At 42.9% G+C, this 19,352-nt stretch overlaps 1 protein-coding gene across 3 annotated transcripts in view; it reads left to right on the forward strand.

The window, feature by feature from the left end:
* smpd5 (sphingomyelin phosphodiesterase 5) overlaps positions 1 to 19,352 on the forward strand; it is a 70,964-nt gene that overhangs the window by 11,872 nt on the left and 39,740 nt on the right. For all 3 annotated transcript variants that reach the window (XM_060825227.1, XM_060825228.1, XM_060825229.1), the window contains exons 2-3: positions 8,340 to 9,651; positions 13,324 to 13,399. In XM_060825227.1, coding sequence (XP_060681210.1) covers positions 8,515 to 9,651; positions 13,324 to 13,399 — 1,213 coding nt within the window. In that variant the 5' untranslated portion in view covers positions 8,340 to 8,514. The remainder of the gene's footprint in view (positions 1 to 8,339; positions 9,652 to 13,323; positions 13,400 to 19,352) is intronic.

The following is a 19,352-nucleotide window of genomic DNA, read 5'->3' on the forward strand; positions in this document are numbered from 1 at the left end:
ATATGAGATAATCAGAGATTTAGATCGGATGGACAATGAGTTCCTTTTCCACCTATCCACTCCACCCTCTCGGACAGTGATGGTTAGCACAAGGCTACATAGCTTTAAATTGAGGGGTGATAGATATGAGGACAAATGTCAAAGGTACTGGATTAGTGGTGCTTGAAGAGCTCCATCTCCATTAATGACGATTGACTTGACACTGGCATTTTTTTACAAACCCACCAACTCCCATAGCTACCTGGATTACACCTCTTCCCACCCTACCTCTTGCAAAAATGCCATCCCGTATTCCCAATTCCTCCGCCTCCGTCGTATCTGCTCCCAGGAGGACCAGTTCCACCATAGAACACACCAGATGGCCTCCTTCTTTAGAGACCGCAATTTCCCTTCCCATGTGATTAAAGATGCCCTCCAACGCATCTCGTCCACATCTCCGCCCTCAGACCCCACCCCTCCAACCGTAACAAGGACAACGCCCCTGGTGCTCACCTTCCACCCTACAAACCTTCGCATAAACCAAATCATCCGCCGACATTTCCGCCATCTCCAAAAAGACCCCATCACCAGGGATATATTTCCCTCCCCATCCCTTTTTCACCTTCCGTAAAGACCGTTCCCTCCATGACTACCTGGTCAGGTCCACACCCCCCTACAACCCACCCTCCCATCCTGGCACTTTCCCCTGCCACCACAGGAACTGTAAAACCTGTGCCCACACCACCTCCCTCACCTCTATCCAAGGCCCTAAAGGAGCCTTCCATATCTATCAAAGTTTTACCTGCACATCCACTAATACCATTTATTGTATCCGTTGCTCCCGCTGCGGTCGTCTCTACGTTGGGGAGGCTGGGCGCCTCCTAGCAGAGCGCTTTAGGGAAAATCTCTGGGATACCCGCACCAATCAACCACACCGTCCCGTGGCCCAACATTTCAACTCCCCCTTCCACTCTGTCAAGGACATGGAGGTCCTGGGCCTCCTTCACCGCCGCTCTCTCACCACCAGATGCCTGGAGGAAGAACGCCCCATCTTCCGCCTTGGAACACTTCAACCCCAAGGCATCAATGTGGGCTTCAACAGTTTCCTCATTTCCCCTTCCCCCACCTCACCCTAATTCCAAACTTCCAGCTCAGCACTGTTCCCATGACTTGTCTGGACTTGTCCTACCTGCCTAGTTCCTTTTCCACCTATCCACTCCACCCTCTCCTCCCTGACCTATCACCTTCATCCCCTCCCCCACTCACCCATTGTACTCTATGCTACTTTCTCCCCATCCCGACCACCCTCCTCTAGCTTATCTCTCCACACTTCAGGCTTACTGCCTTTATTCCTGATGAAGGGCTTTTGCCCGAAACGTCGATTTCACTGCACTTTGGATGCTGCCTAAACTGCTGTGCTCTTCCAGCACCACTAATCCAGAATCTGGTTTCCAGCATCTGCAGTCATTGTTTTTACCAAATGTCAGAGGTAGTTTCTTTACTCTTGGTAGGCATGTGAACATACTGCCTGCAACAGTAGTTGACTTACCAACTTTAAGGGCATTTAAATGGTGATTGGATAAACATATGGATGAAATTGTAATAGTGTAGGTTAGATGGACTTCAGATTGGTTCCACAAGTTGGCGCAACATTGAGGACCAAAGGGTCTGTGCTGTAACGTTCTAAATCCATCAGGGCCAGGCACCTTTCCATCCTGAAGCTGCCTCACAACCTCCTGCAGTCTTGCACCGATAACAGAGCATTAAGGAGAGACTGTTGCTCAGGGGTAATTTCCAGGAGGTCCAAGTTCTTCAGAAAAATACTCCATCCCAAGCCGCCCATACTCTCAAATTTCAGGCTGGTATAATTCAGAGTAAAATTTCCAAAATGCCGCATTAATCCTTTTAGAATCATGGCTTAAATTTCCAGTATCTTCTCTGATCGAGGCAATGGCTTGAGGAGCACTAGTTTTCCTGGCGAGATATGCTAAGTACTTACCTAGTTTATCCCCAAGCTCAACTAACCTTTGTTTTGCAAATGTAAACTCCCTCTTGGATGTCTGTGTGAGCATGGATTTCAGTGTGTACCAAAGTGCTGTGATCCCTTGCAGATTAGCCAATGAGGGCCTAGCAAAGTATGCCTGTTCAATTATCTTCTTCAGCTCTGTCTCGAGGAAGCATTGCTTTTCAGCCTTCTGCCGTTTCTTATGAGCAGAATAGGAAATAACTAACCCCCTAGAGTAGGCTTTAGCAGTTTCCCAGAGAATGGATGGATTACTGGCTGAGTCTGAATTCAGTAGAAAATAATTCTGTAAACTTGCAATGTCTGGGGTCCAGTCACCAGTGCCTTGAGTCTACCACAGTAACTCTTAATCAGTAGACACACTGGAGCATGATCAGAAATCATGAGATTGCCAATTGTACATGACACCACCAAGCCCAAATGCGCTGCAGGGGTCCAAAAGAGATCAATCCTCGTACGACATTTGTGCGGATTCGAGAAAAACATAAAGTCCCGTGCCTCCAAACATCTTCTAATCCTAGTTCAGTGCACAAATTCCTTTAATTGCTTAGGGAAGAAATCATCGGGAGCCTTTAGGCAATCTATCCACTGTATGTCTGTTAGATAATTAAAATTCCCAACTATAATAATATGCGAGGTTAAGCCATTTAAAAAGTACATCTATGAAGACCTTGAGGGAGTGGGATAGGAGACAGTAAACATTTTAAGATCTTATATTCCTCCCCATTTACCAAAGCTTTAAGGATTACAGATCTCCATGAATGTCTTTAATACAATGTAACAACTTAAATGGGAGATTCATCCTAACAAGTACTGTCACCGCCTCTCTTCTCCACCCCCCCACCCACCCCACCAAACTCCCAGTGTTGAAAGCTGAGAAATAAACCTGGTCATACATTCTGTTGCAGTTTCAGATGCTCTGCATCATCTGTGTATTTCTTGCAACAAAGCAACATCCACCCTCTACCTTATTCCTCTTGACCGGTGAGTGACTCCCCTTAATGTTCTGGGTACACCATTTGAACACATCCTGAGCTGTAACCTTCTCTAGCACCATTTAGCCTCCAGAGAGGGAGAACTGTAATTATGAATTGCTGAGCTTCAGTACAAGAAGGTCTATAAAGCACAAACTAGATAAACTAAAACAGCTACAATCCACAAAACTTGTAAAAATTATATACACCAAAAACAGAAAAACAAAGAAGAACCAAAGGCACTGATTGGAGGAATTTACCCCCCCCCCCCCCACTTTCTCTCTACCCACCCCCACACAACCATTCAATGGTGGCACCTACACATTCCAAAACCCTGTTAACCATTCCCACCACCCTCTTTATCCTGCTAGCTAGAGTCGCGCCACAGACACAGGCAATGTATTAGGAAAAAGCAAAATTAATAATATACACAGGTAAATTAAAAGTAAATACGTCGCCCATCACTTGGTATAACTTAGAAATTAAAGGTAAATACTCTATCCGTCTCCAGCATAATTTAACATTGCTTATTACCAACAAAAGAAGACTCCACCAAGTCCTCTCTAAAGAAGGTCAAACCCAAACAACTCTTATCTGTGCCTTTTCAATCATCTGGCTTAAGTCAGCATGTCCTCTCTTTCTGGTGAGTCAAAGGAAACAGATCCATTATAATTAATCCAAAGCACCACTGAATATCTTAGAGTACAGGATCTCAAGCTCTCTGAATCTTCTTGATGCTGCCATAGGACTTCCTTTTCTGAAAAGTCTCAGAAAAACATGACCTTGGAGCCCTCACACACCAACACCCTCTGATCCTTCCCTTGGTCTCTGGAAGCTTCCAGTGACTCGCTGTTTGTCTTTATAATGGAACCGAATCATGACCTTCGTGCCGCGACTCTGTGGGCTCTCAATCTTTAGATGAAAGTGAGGACTGCAGATGCTGGAAATTAGAGTAGACAGTGTGATGCTGGAAAAGCAAAGCAGGTCAGGCAGTAACTGAGAAACAGGAGAGCCAACATTTTGGGCAAAAAGCCCTTCATGATTGAGGCTGTGAGCCAAGAGGTGGTGAGATAAATGGGAGGCGGGTGGGTTTCTCTCACGAGATGCAATTCGTACACACCAACTTCTGCAAACAGTTTATTAAAGGTTTTACAAGCTAGGTGGCCCCCTTTGACCCTCTTCACAGGCATGTGAAGTTGAGTTAAAGTAAGGCCATGAACAAAGAGAACAATCCCCTTTATGCAGGTCAGTTGGCAATGCTTATGGATACTCTGGCCACTCCCCACAGTCACATGCCACCCAAGACACACGCGCACGCACACGTGTTACCTCAGGTACAATGGTAGGATGAGATCATCATCTGACATAATGCAAATGTAAATGCCCTAATCTGGAGCAATCAATTTGCAGATGATTTCCTGACTGAGTAATTCTCCAAGACAATGTAGGTGTGATACACCTAGCTTCAGGGAATGGCTAGAAAGCATTTCTAAATGGAAGAGATTGAATGATGGTTTAATTTGATAATAGTTGGGGAAGTAGTAGCAAATGACTATCCAATTGGAGTCGGAATCATTTGCATTCCTGCACGACTGTCGCCCCCATCTAAGACAACAGTGCATTTTTACCCTTTAATATTACATTAATGTCCAGAGAGAGAGTACAATTTAATCTTTTAATATTACATTCCTCCCTTATATCATTCCAGGATAACCACCTAGATGACACTGCCAGCTTTCATAAAACTCTGACAGCTAGTATTTAAGCAAATTATTGACACACAGCATGCAATGATTATAACAACAAAAATTACTAGTCCATATAGTAAATAGAATTTTCAGAATCCTCCCATGTGGAAAACAAAGTTCACCAGTAAAGTTCTTAAATCCACAGATATTAGTGACCACTCCTTCCGCCCCCCTAGTCAAGTGGAAACAAGTCAGTTCTCCAAAAACTCCCTCTAGTAAAGTCCAGCCTGAAAACAAAATTCAGTCTGTCCTTGCACACCACTCTATGAAGAAATCTGAATTCTTTGATAAGGACAGTTAAATACTTAACAAAACGGATGGGCCTTCCATCCTTCCGGAGATGCTTCACATGGAGGATACAAACTTATCTGAGCATGCAGCAGCAGGCCAGGTGAACCCTGCATTCTTTGCTGCTTCTGCTCGTACTCTGCTGTTAAATGTAACAAAGCCAACTGGCTGTTGTGATGTTAGCTTGATCAGTGAACTTTCATTTCACTTAAATGATCGAAAGACTAGGTGAAGTTCACGTGGTTTAATATCCATATAAAGGCCACTGACAAAAAGTGTATAAACCTCCTCTTCACTGTTGTTAGCTTCTTCACTTTATATCCTCTTGACTGAGGAGCTGATGGAACCTGATCCAACAGATTCAAGAGGGGTGGGTAGTGGTCCAAAGGCATGCTTTACCTGTGAATGGAGAAACTCTAGAGACGATATTCGCTGTTGAAAGTATCTCTGCATTTTCTCTGTCATTCCTTGCCAAGGTGGTTATCAGTATGAAGACAGTCAACATTTGGCAACACTAAATTGTGTTTGCCTATTTCAACATTCTCAGTCATCTTGAAGTCTGTTACTCTGTTCACCATTTATGACATTATCAAGTTTTATGCAGTCCATAAACATCTAAATTGTACTGCCTAAACAATTCAGTCAATTATGAACAACATTCAATGGTCCTAAAATCAAACCCCTTGGGGGACTCCATTCAGGTTATTCAAAAATTATTTTCCTTTAATAAATTTAAAGTAATACTTGGCTAATGTGAAAACTGTCAGGAAAAGTATTTTAAAAATCTGGAACAGCAAGAAAACTACAAAATGTTTCTTGTGCTTTAGCAATTGAAGAGGCAGTTTCAGTTCAGATTTAAATCTCAAATATTTCCGGGAAACATGCAGAATATATATAAGACATTCAGAATTACAGTGACAAATTTGACGCAGATAACATTCTTTTAATTTGCAATATGAGGAGGCCAATGAGGTCTTAGTTATAATTGACAGAATTTAAACAGCTCAGCGTCAAGTTCTGATATTTTGCAAAATCTTAACAAAACAAACTTAAAATGCACTCTTCTTTTTGTCTTTGTTTTTATTATGCAGAGTTTTCACATCTTAATGCAATACTCTCATCTGGCTAAAGGACAACCACTGACACAATTACCTTTTTAAAACAGGCAGTGTAGAATTTGAAATCAATCAGGGACTCAAGGCACCCAGCCTGTTTCAAGGTTACAAGTTTGATCATTTTAAAAGAACCTTTCAGTATAAAAACAAAATCTGCCCTTTTTCATAGCCCACAAAACACATTGGATTGAAATCCTGATTCAAACAAGGCAAAACAGTTACTTAAAAGAATTTTCGAAACCAGTATTCTAACCAACCAAAATATTTAAATATCAAACACTCTCAGCATGGCATAATTTACATTGAAACTTCATTCCTCGACCCAAGTATTAGTACAGCCTTAATTTTAGCATTTCTCTTCGTTTTGAAGAACCTCTGGTCAGAATTCTTCTCATTTTAATACAGGGAGAAAACATGCACATTTGAGGCCCCCCTCAGTTCACCCAGTGATGATCCGTGAAATGGAAATCGAAGAGTCAAAAAGCTGGAGGAGGTGGCTCCAAAAGATCCACACCAAAGTCGGACAAAAATAAATCACGTCCACAAACTCCCAATCAACCACCACGGCACAGAAAAAAAAACACTAGCATTGGTCCAAGATTCCCAAAGCTTCACGAACCCCACAGCACCTGGCGCGTGCACACAAAAAGCTCATTAAAATATCCTCACCTCAGTGGAAACCAGACACAGGAATGCCACCTCACCACCGAATGCAGCTGTAAAGGAAAAAAAGACCAGCCGTGCCTTCCTGGCAAAATCACACCGACAAAAAAAAAGCTCTCGCAGCAAACCACATGGCACTGCGGTCCAAACAATTCCCCTTCCCCCAGAAGAGAAGCTTGTAGAGTTGGGTCCACAGCCCAGAAACTGGCTCCCACAACAAAAACCCAGATAAAGCTTCCCGACAGTCAATGCATTCCGAGCAGACTGGCTCCACTTTCTCCCCTTTTTCCTGGTGACACCATATTGCCCTAAAAGTACTTTTAAGGGGAGGTGTGGGGGACAAAGGCAACAATTCCAATACTAAATTCTAACTGTTTTTGGAGTTGCAAACCTCATGTTTGTAGAGGACTTTAACCCCTTTTTCACTTTACTTCTCACTTTTTAACCCTGGAGACTCTAACCCCAATTTAACTCTTTTTGCACAAGTATGCGAGTTACTCAAGAATTCCGTCACCACTGAGTCCCAGGAGACAAGGGGTTGACTTAGCCTCTCTCTCAACTTAATACTAAGGTGGACCTTACCTTGTGGGCCAATCAGTCTCACGCAACCAACACTCAGTTGCTTATCCAGTCCTCCTGGAAGCACTATTTATGTTTGAATCCCACCATTGCCACTATATGTTAGGTTCTTTTCCCAAGGTTTCACATAAGAGATGCAATTCACACACACCATCTTCTGCAAAAGTTAAAAGTTATTAAAGGTTGTACAAATTTGGACTTGTCATGAGTACTTAAGTGCAGAAATATAGTGAAAAGACAAAGTTGCCGTTCTCTCAATCTTAAAATACAAAATCAGAATTTAAAAAAAATAAATAAAAGAAGCAGATCCAAAAGAAAAATGTCCAGAGTCCTTATCCAAAAGAAAAGTGAGAAAGTACAGATATTAATGTCTTATCTCCTTGTGCCTAGCCCTGGCCTGGGGTTTCTGTAAACCTCCTCTTGGGATGAGCTCCACCAATCACCTTTGCTACTGCCACTAAAAGTCAATTGACATGATGAATGACCAGACTGTGTGTGTGTGTGTGTGTGTGTGTGTGTGTGTGTGTGTGTGTGTGTGTGTGTGTGCGCGCACGCGAGAGAGAGAAAAAGTGTGACTGAGAGAGAGAGAGAGAATGAATATTGATTGAATGATGATAAATATTCATCTTGATACAAAGAAGCTCTTCACTTCAAAAAGTGGTATTTTAGGTCACTTGGGAAGGCAGAGCTGCAATGGAACACTTGATCTGAAAGACTGCACCTCTGACCATGCATATTCCTTGGATGCTGCCTGACCTGCTGTGCTTTTCCAACACCACATTCCTTGACAACAAGGAATGTGGTGTTGGAAAAGCACAGCAGGTCAGGCAGCATCCAAGGAGCAGGTGAATTGATGATTCGGGCATATGGCCTTCATGAGGAATATCGGGCAACATTCCTTGTTCTGTACACAGGTTGACAAGATCACTTCTATTTTAAGAAAGGATACATAGTGTTTGTTTTATTATAGGTAACGAGCGGGCAAAGAAGAGTCATCTGCTATAGCCACCATTCTGATTCAAGAGCTCCTGAAATGTGATAAAATGCAAGATATGCACAACAATATATAATGGTAAATGATCGTTTTTGCAGTCTGGAACCAATCAACTGCTTCAGAAAGTTAAATACAAAATTTGTATGTAAAGATGGTTCTACGTGAGTCTCCTTTCCCCAATGCCTGTGTCCATGACTTACACACTGCAGCCTGGGCCTTGATTTTCCCCTGTTTCTGGTCCCTAGATCACATGGTAGCTTCTTTTAAACCAACAACTTATGAGCAGCAACAGAAACAAGAGCAAGAGTGCTATATTTGGCCAATGAAAGTTTTCTTCAAATTCCTTATGTATCTGATTCTATTGGTAATCTCTATACCATTGGCACTAGTTGGGTTCATCATCTGGGCGCCTCTACAACAGGTGAGAAGACCCTTCAGTTTTTCCCATGTGAAAACCCCAAAGGTATACCTCCAGGAAGAGTGGATGGGATATGGAGATGGCAAAGGATTTAGCTTTGTGGAGGCAAACCTGTGTTTTCTGCCCAACTGCTTGGCCCGCTTTAACAATCTGTCTCAGACTCAAAGGAGAGCTGTTCAGATTGCTGGCCATATCAGCGATTCTGTCAACCGGCCAAGGATTCAGGTTTGCGTGGACTCTCCAACAAGCATGACTGCTAGCTTACAGAGCAGCCCCTTGACTGCTGTTAGACAAGTATCCTACAGTGCAACTGGAACAGAAGGGTCTGTTCTGGCTGTGAACAATCTACACCATATTGATAGCTCGGAGGAGAATAGCGAAGTAGAGAATGTACATGAATATTTGGATGAATGTCAAAGCAACAAGGATCCTTTGGATCTTACAGTGGTGGAAGAAAACAACATGTCAAGTGCCATGGATGAGATGCAAGCCAACCAGCCCAGCAAGCAGCAAGCTGTGTCTTCCAGCTCTCTGAAGTGCCAAGGTAAACCTCAGAAAAAGCAAAACGGGAAAGACGACCTACCTGCAGAAATATCTCCACTCTTTCCTGCTGATGTAGCCTTTGTCTGCCTTCTGGAAGTGTTTGAGAAACGGGCAGCAGCCAAACTGAAGCAGCTTCTCCAACCAGTGTTTGGACACATCCTTTATGATGTGGGTGTTTATGGCTTCCAAGGCTGTTGTGAGTTTAAATTCTTCAACAGTGGCATATTCCTTGCCAGCCGCTATCCCATCATAGATGCCAAGTTTCATTGTTTTCCCAGGATCCGAGGAGAAGATGGACTTGCTGCTAAAGGTCTCTTGTGTGTTAAGGTAAGGGAAGATTTATTTCCCAGAATTGTTTCCATTCATGTTTTCTACATTGCTACTGGGATTCTAGTACATAAAAATGAGGGCATGCTATTCAATGTTCAAGCTATGATTTGACTGACTAATTTTGCTGCTTTAGATTAGATTAGATTTACAGTGTGGAAACAGGCCCTTCGGCCCAACAAGTCCACACCGACCCGCCGAAGCGAAACCCACCCATACCCCAACATTTACCCATTACCTAACACTACGGGCGATTTAGCATGGCCAATTCACCTGACCCGCACATCTTTGGACTGTGGGAGGAAACCGGAGCACCCGGAGGAAACCCACGCTGACACGGGGAGAACGTGCAAACTCCACACAGTCAGTCGCCTGAGTCGGGAATTGAACCCGGGTCTTCAGGCGCTGTGAGGCAGCAGTGCTAACCACTGTGCCACCGTGCCGCCCACCATTGGATGTTTAGTTGGATGTTAACATCAAACCTTAAGAATTCACAGCTTCACTCTTGGCTACCTGAACTTTCTGGGTGCATATGTAGCTTTTTGTTTTGATCTGATTGAAAAATTAATTGGGCCATGGAATAAAAGGTGGGTGGGAGGGAGGGGCCTTTGTTGGCTACAGGAATCTGGAGTAAGTCAAAAGAGGATCTGAGCCGTGAATCAGCAAACCAGTGGCAGATGCAAAAAGAAATGAGTGCATTACTAAAAAGAGACCAGAAGTCAAAGCTTTCATCTTGCCTTCGTACATGCTGTAAATGCTCTTTTTTACACTCATTAGAATGCAAGATGAAAAGCTTTGATACTTCTTCTAGAGAAAATTGAATATGTACAGTTGGAGTTCAGCAGAATGAGAGGTAATCTTATTGAAGCATAAAAATATTCTTAGGGTCTTGACGGAGTAGATGCTGTGACATTGTTTCCCCTTGTTTGTGGGCAAGTCTAAGACTAGAGGGCATGATATTAGAGTAAGGGATCATCCATTTAAAACCAATGAGAAGGTTCTTCTCTGGTCGGCAGTCTGTGGAATTCTTTACTGTGGAAGGCTGTTGAGGCTGGGTTGTTAAGAGTATTTCTAATTTTTAATTAGATCAGCCAAGACATCATTGAATGGCAGAACAGACTTAATGGGCAAAATGGTCTATCTCTACTCAGTCAAATGGAGAAACTAAAATTGTTATTGGAGTACTTTTAATACTTTTTAACATGGAGAATTTAGGTAGATAAAATCTTTAGAAACCTTTTCCAATGACTTGAGTCCATAGTAAAACAGCCTAGCTTTAAAGTGATCAGCAAAATTCCTAGAGAAGGCACAAGACATAGGAACAGGTGAAGATTATATGGCCACTCAAGTCTGTTCTATTGTTCAATAACTGGAATTTAAATCACTTTTGCTTTCTGTCCAATCCTGTGTCTTGCTAAATTTGTGGATTCAAAAATTCAACTCAATCTCGAATATACTTAATGACTGAGTACCGCACCCACTGAAATAAAGAGTTCCTAAGGTGAGTAAAAACCTTTTTTATGCAACAAGTCATTAAGGTTTGGAATATCTGCCTGATATGGTGTTGAACACATACAAAAGTGGTTTCTAAAACGTTGGAAAATTCTTTTGAACGAGGGGAAAAAAAAACTGAGAATCATTCAGTACCCTAATTAGTATGCTCTTCCAAAAAAACTGAAGGAAATTAAATGGCTATCTTGTTTCTCTGATCCTCTGTTCAATTAAATAAACATTGGAGATGGGGTGTCAAAATCCTGTATGTGATAGCTGTCATGTCCCATAAGGTAGAGGTACCTACCAAAATAGAGGAGGGCACGATTAGGCTTGCAGAATGATAAATGATATCCAATACGTAACTATTACGTGCTTAATTTGGGAAGGTGAAATAAGAGGCTGTTTAAGAGCTTTGACGAAGGGTCAGTTCGACTCAATGTCAGTTCTTTTCTCTCCTTACAGATGCTGCCAGACCTGCTGAGATTTTCCAGCATTTTCTCATTTGCTTTTGTCCTTTACCCTCATTCTTTTTCTCAATGCTGATTCAGCAATTCTGATCTCCATCCATTTTCTGATTCTGATCATCAATATTGAATGGGGCACCCAATGGGAATATACAGTTGTGTTATTAAGAAACTGGCAAAGCAATTAGAATTCATCCCAAATTTGAGTTGTTACTGTTCAGCCAAATGATGGCCTCCTCTGCCATAAGGTCTCCGACTCAGTGACTTGAAACAAACAAAATGCTTCCTTATCCACATGTTAACTTGAGCCAGTGTGTTCATTCTACCCAGTGAAAACAAAGAACGACAGATATTGCAAATTAGAAACAAAAACAGAAGTTGTGCAATATTTCAGCAGGTCTGGCAGCATCCGTAGAGAAAAATTAATGTTTCAGATCCAGTGACACTTCATTCTGAGAAATGGTACGTAAGATTAACTCTGATCTTTCTCCACAGGGTTTTTACAAATATATTAAGGTCAAAAGGGTAACTAGGGAGAGAATAGAGCCCCTCAAAGATCAGCAAGGTGGCCTTTGTGTGGAGCCACAGAAAATGGGGGTGATACTAAATGAATAATTTGCATCGGTATTTACTGTGAAAAAGAAAATAGAAGATATAGACTGTAGGGAAATAGATGGTGACATCTTGCAAAATGTCCAGATTACAGAAGAGGAAGTGCTGGATGTCTTGAAACGGTTAAAGGTGGATGAATCCCCAATGCCTGATCAGGTGTACCGGAGAACTCAGTGGGAAGCTATAGAAGTGATTGCTGGGCCTCTTACTGAGATATTTGTATCATCGATAGTCACAGGTGAGGTGGCGGAAAACTGGAGGTTGGCAAATGTGGTGCCACTGTTTAAGAAGGGTGGTAAAGACAAGCCAGGGAACTATAGACCGGTGAGCCTGACCTCTGTGGTGGGCAAGTTGTGAAAGGGAATCCTGAGGGACAGGATGTAAATGTACTTGGAAAGGCAAGGACTGATTCGGGAGAGTCACATGGCTTTGTGTGGGGGAAATCATGCCTCACAAACTTGATTGAGTTTTTAGAAGAAGTAACAAAGAGGATTGATGAGGGCAGAGCAGTAGATGTAATCTATATGGACTTCAGTGAGGCGTTCGACAAGGTTCCCTATGGGAGACTGATTAGCAAGGTTAGATCTCATGGATTATAGGGAGAACTAGCCATTTGGATACAAAACTGACTCAAAGGTAGAAGATGGAGGGTGGTGGTGGAGGGTTGTTTTTCAGACTGGAGGCCTGTGACCAGTGGAGTGGCACAAGGATCGATGCTGGGTCCTCTACTTTTTGTTGAATGTCTTACTGAAGTCCAAATAGATCACGTCGGCCACTCTGCCCTCATCAATCCTCTTTGTTACTTCTTCAAAAAATCTCAATCATGTTCTTAAGAGGTGATCTTCCATGCGCAAAGCCATGCCGGCTATCCCTAATCAGTCCTTGTCTTTCCAAATACATGTAAATCCTGTCCCTCAGGATTCCCTCCAACAACTTACTCACCACCAATGTCAGGCTCACCGGTCTATAGTTCCCTTCACTTTTCCTTAACACCTTATTTTTGCAAACCACATCCTGGTGATGTATAGACCAGATTAATAAAAAACAACAGTCTTATAATGTGACAGCAACAAACGCATCATAAACATTTTTTTACTTTCAGATCCAGGTTGGTTTGACTGAGAAAGGCCAGAAGATTGTGGGGTATCTCAGCTGCACTCACCTGCACGCCATAGCAGGTAAAGAACATAGGTTGTTGGCCACTGAAGTAACTGAAATTGAGCTCAGGGCATTACCCTGAGGAACTCTCTCAATGCTGTCCTGGGACAGAAATGATCAACCTCTGAACAACTACAAGCACCTTCATTTGTACTAGATATTGCACCAACTAGTGCCGAGTTTTCCCTCTGTATCCTAAGAGATCTAAACACCACACCGCACTAGACATTACATGCAGCCTTGTATCCGTTGCTCCCGATGCGGTCTCATCTACATTGGGGAGACTGGGCACCTCCTAGCAGAGCGCTTTAGGGAACATCTCCGAGACACCCACACCAATCAACTACACTGCCCCGTAGCCCAACATTTCACCTCCCCCTCCCTCTCTGCCGAGGACATGGAGGTCCTGGGCCTCCTTTGCCGCCGCTCCCTCACCACCAGGCGCCTGGAGGAAGAACGCCTCGGAACACTTCAACCCCAGGGCATCAATGTGGTCTTCAACAGCTTCCTCATTTCCCCTTCCCCCACCTCATCCTAGTTTCAAACTTCCAGCTCAGCACTGTCCCCATGACTTGTCCGACCTGCCTTGCTCCTTTTCCACCTATCCACTCCACCCTCTCCTCCCTGACCTATCACCTTCATCCCCTCCCCCACTCACCCATTGTACTCTATGCTACTCTCTCCCCACCTCCACCCTCCCCTAGCTTATCTCTCCACGCTTCAGGCCCACAGCCTTTATTCCTGATGAAGGGCTTTTGCCCGAAACGTCGATTTCGCTGCTCGTTGGATGCTGCCTGAACTGCTGTGCTCTTCCAGCACCACTAATCCAGAATCTGGTTTCCAGCATCTGCAGTCATTGTTTTTACCTCATTAGGTTATTGTCAGGATGTGTAATGTTTACTGATTCCAGTGTATCCTCGGTATCAGCAGAAGTGAAGTTGGCCCCTGTGATGAAGATGATCCCAGGCAGAAACATACAACTTTGTGTTCTATGTAGAAGGGCATTGAAGTCCCTTGAATACCATCATTTACTAGTTTTTCATTAATTAAAAAAAACTTTCCCACCAAATTCAATAGCCTTATATTTCCTATCATTAAACTCCATCTCTTCTTCTCCACTCACCTAAAACTATCTGATCCTTTTACGGGACATTGTGTCCTCCAACAGATTAGATTGACACTTAACTTTGTCTCATCACACCTGGATACATTTTTATTGAATTAAATTCAATTAATTGAATTTATTCGCATGTGTACTGAGGCACAGTGAAAAGCTAGGTTGTTCTTGGTGCACCACCTTCTCGGTCTTGTACCTCCCGTCTTAGTCTATTTTGTCACCATCTGAGATTCGACCTTCTATGATGGTGTCATCAGCGAACTTGTAAATGACATTAGTCTGGTATTTGGTGACACAGTCATGGGTATCCAGTGAGTACAGTAGGGAGCTGAGTATGCACCCCTGGGCAGCTCTAGTGTTGAGTGTTAGTGACTATGAAATATTGTCTTCATTGATTGTGGCCCGTGGGTCAGGAAACTCAGGATTCAGTTGGAGAGAATGGGGCTTCGTCCAAGATCACTAAGTTTAGTAATCAGTTTCGAGGGGATAATAGTTTTGAAGTCTGAACTCTATTCTATGAGTAGGATTCTTATGTAGCTGTTCTTGGTGTCAAGATGTTCTCTCGTAGAATGTTAGCATCACTGGCTAAGCCAATGATTTTGCCCATTGCTAAAGAAAAGATGGTGAGTTGCCGTCTTGAATCACTGCAGTCAATGTGATGTTGAACATTCAAAGTGCGCTTATACTTCATCAAAGTCCTCCTCCATAAAATATGAAAATGAGGCCCAGAACTGAATCATGTGCCACATGATTAGGAAATCTTTCAACCTGAAAAATGGCCCATCCATCCCTTCAACCTGTTTCTTGTTCTAAAATCTTGCCATGTTAATACACCACTTTTTCCTTTATTCTTGTCACTTATTTTGATTATGTAAAATGTTTAATTATAATGCATCGACTTGTTTGCCTTTATAGGGGCAGATTATGCTGAGCAACAAAGAGAAAAACAAATGAAATTACAGTCAGCATTCCATAATGGTTATTTGTTTGTATTCTTTATTGCAATATCAGGATTGTATTCAAGGATAGCATGTGTTACCCATCCCATAGGTTGATCAGATCCTATATCAAAAATCTTTTCAAGAAAAGATTCAAATTTGTGTTAGAAGCAAAATACTGCAAATGTTGGAAACCTGAATTAAGAACAGAAAATGTAGGAAGTACACAGCTGATGTGGCAGCATCTGAAGTAAAATAAGCATTTCCTGTCTAGGATCTAGTCCCCTTGCATCAGAAATAGGAAACATTCCACATGAGTACAGAGGGAGGCAATGGGTTGGGGTGACTATGGGGGGAGAACGTGGAATGGCTGTGACAGTGCAAAAAGCTGCAGATGTAATATGTCAAAAGACGAAAACGTGAGGTAAACAAAAATGGTAGTGAACAAGTTTGTTGATTTATGATCCTTGCCCAAAGGCAAATACTTAGCTCAATGTCAGCTGACTCTCAGGCATTTCCTTGGCTATTTTTCTATGATGACTTACCATTGCATCTCCTTCATAGAGATACAAAGAACAAAAAAAAATTACAGCAAAGGAACAGGCCCTTAAGCCCTCCAAGCCTGCGCCAATCCAAGTCCTCTATCTAAGCCTGTTGCCTATTTTCCAAGGATCTATATCCCTCTGCTTCCTGCCCATTCATGTATCTGTCTAGATACATCTCACATGATGCAACCATGCTCTCTTCCACCACCTCCACTGGCAACATGCTCCCGGCAACCACCACCCTCTGCGTAAAGAACTTTCCATGTATATCTCCCTTAAACATTTCCCCTCTCACCCTGAACTCGTGATCCCCCATAATTGAGTCCCAGCTCGGAGGGAAAATGCATTTTATTATCCACCCTGTCCATACCCCTCTTGATTTTATAGACCTCAATCAGGTTCCCCCCACAACCTTCATCTTTCTAATGAATAAATCTTAAACTACTCAACATCTTTTCATAGCTAGCACCCTCCATACCAGGCAACAGCCTGGTGAACCTCCTCTGCACCCTCTCCAAAGCAACCATATTCTTTTGGTAACATGGTGACCAGAATTGTATGCAGTATTCCAAATATGGCCAAACCAAAGTATTATGCAACTGTAACATGACCTGCCAACTCTGTACTCGGTAACCCGTTTGACGAAGGAAAGCATGCTGTATGCCGGCTTGACCACTGTATTGACCTGTGTTGCTACCTTCAGCATACAATGGACCTGAACACCCAGATCTCTTTGTACATCAATTTTCCCCAAGGCTTTTCCGCAGATCGCTCTTGAATTGGATCTTCCAAAATGCATCATCTCGCATTTGCCCAGATTGACCTCCAACTGCCGTTTCTCTGCCCAACTCTCCAATCTAACTATATTTTGCTGCATTCTCTGATAGTCCCCTTCACGATCTGCTACTCCTCCAATCTTAGTGTCCTCTGCAAGCTTGCTAATCAGACCACCTATACTTTCCTCCAGATCATTTATTTAAATCACAAACAGCAGTGGTCTCAGCACGGATCCCTGTGGAATACCACTGGTCACAATTTCTCCATTTTGGGAAACTCCTTTCCACTACTAATCTGTCTCCTGTTGCCCAGCTAGTTCTCTATCCATCTAGCGAGTATACCCTGGACCCCATCGACTTCACTTTTTCCATCAGCCTTCCGTGGGGAACTTTATCAAACACCTTACTGAAGTCCATATATATGACATGTACAATTCTTCCCTCATCAATTAATTTTGTCATTCCTCCAAAGAATGCTATTAATTTGGTAAGATATCATCTTCCCCACATAAAACCATGCTCCCTATCACTGATAAGCCCATTTTCTTCCAAATGTAAATAGATCTTATCCCTCAGTATCTTCTCCCACTGTGGGCTCACCGTTCTATAATTACCTGGGTTATCCTTGCAACCCTTCTTAAACAAGGGGAACAACATTAGCAATTCTACAGTCCTCTGGGAACTCATTCATGTTCAAAGATGCTGCAAGAGTGGATTCTTTCTTGATTATATGTTTTTGGAGATAAAATATCAGCCATAGCCATTAATTTAACCTGGGGCAGTGTTTGTAGAGGAATAAGACGGCGTTATTTTCTGGGTCTGTAGGTTGTGAAGGAGCAAAAATGGCCTTTGCAGTGATATGTGCTTCTTGTCAGATGTGGGAGTTTAAAGAGAGTTTAAGGGTTACTGCAGATTATATCTGCCATAAATGCTGTTGGATGCAAATCTTATCACATCGAGTGGATCTGTTGGAGACACAAATAGAAGCGATGAGGAATTTGCAACAGCTACAGTATGTGATGGATGGCAGTTATAGAAAGGGGGAAAAAGTCTCAGATACAGTCACATAGATGGGTTAACTCCAGGAAGGGTGAGAGGTAGGCAGCTAGAGCAGGAGTCTTTTGTGGATATTTCAAACAGGTATTCTGTTTTGGAAAACATAGAGGATGATGAATTCTCAGGGGAACGTAGCACAAGCAGCCAAGTTTCTGGTATTGAGACTCGCTCTAATGCAACGAGGGGTACATGGGCTTCCAAGAGATCAATTGTGTTAGGGGATTCTGTAGTCTGAGGTACAGACAGACGTTTCTGTGGCCAGCAGAAATCGCAGAATCGTGTGTTGTTTCCCTGGTGCCAGGATCAAGGATGTCTCAGAGAGGGTGCAGAATGCTCATACGGGGGAGAGGGGCCAGCAGGAGGTCATTGTCCACATTGGAACCAACGACATTGGAAGGGAAAAGGTTGAGACTCTGAAGGGAGATTACAGAGAGTTAGGTAGAATTTTAAAAAGGAAGTCCTCAAGGGTAGTAACATCTGGATTACTCCCAGTGCTACGAGCTAGTGAGGGCAGGAATAGGAGGATAGAGCAGATGAATGCATGGCTGAAGAGCTGGTGTATGGGAGAAGGATCCACATTTTTGGATCATTTGGAATCTCTTTCGGGGTAGAAGTGACCTGTACAAGAAGGATGGATTGCACCTAAATTGGAAGGGGGCTAATGTACTGGCAGGGAAATTTGCTAGAAATGCTTGGGAGGATTTAAACTAGTAAGGTGGGGGGGTGGGACCCAGGGAGATAGTGAGGAAAGAGATCGATCTGAGACTGGTACAGCTGAGAACAGAAGTGAATCAAACAATCAGGGCAGGCAGGGACAAGGTGTGACTAGTAAATTAAATTGCATTTATTTCAATGCAAGGGGTCTAACAGGGAAGGCAGATGAACTCAGGGCATGGTTAGGAACATGGGACTGGGATATCATAGCAAGTACGGAAACATGGCTCAGTGATGGGCAGGACTGGCAGCTGAATGTTCCAGGATACAAATGCTACAGGAAGGATAGAAAGGGAGGCAAGAGAGGAGGGGGAGTGGCATTTTTAATAAGGGATAGCATTACAGCTGTGCTGAAGGAGGATATTCCCGGAAATACATCCAGGGAAGTTATTTGGGTGGAACTGAGAAATTAAGGGATGATCACTTTATTGGGATCGTATTATAGACCCTCCCAATAGTCAGAGGGAAATTGAGAAACAAACTTGTAAGGAGATCTCAGCTATCTGTAAGAATAATAGGGTGGTTATGGTAGGGGATTTTAACTTTCCAAACATCGACTGGGACTGCCATAGTGTTAAAGGTTTAGATGGAGAGGAATTTGTTAAGTGTGTACAAGACAATTTTCTGATTCAGTATGTGGATGTACCTACTAGAGAAGGTGCAAAACTTGACCTACTCTTGGGAAATAAGGCAGGGCAGGTGACTGAGGTGTCAGTGGGGGAGCACTTTGGGGCCAGTGACCATAATTCTATTTGTTTTAAAATAGTGATGGAAAGGATAGACCAGATCTAAAATATGAAGCTCTAAATTGGAGAGAGGTCAATTTT

The sequence above is a fragment of the Hemiscyllium ocellatum genome, chromosome 5 (assembly GCF_020745735.1).
Source record: "Hemiscyllium ocellatum isolate sHemOce1 chromosome 5, sHemOce1.pat.X.cur, whole genome shotgun sequence".
In the NCBI taxonomy this organism is placed as follows: Eukaryota; Metazoa; Chordata; class Chondrichthyes; order Orectolobiformes; family Hemiscylliidae; genus Hemiscyllium; species Hemiscyllium ocellatum.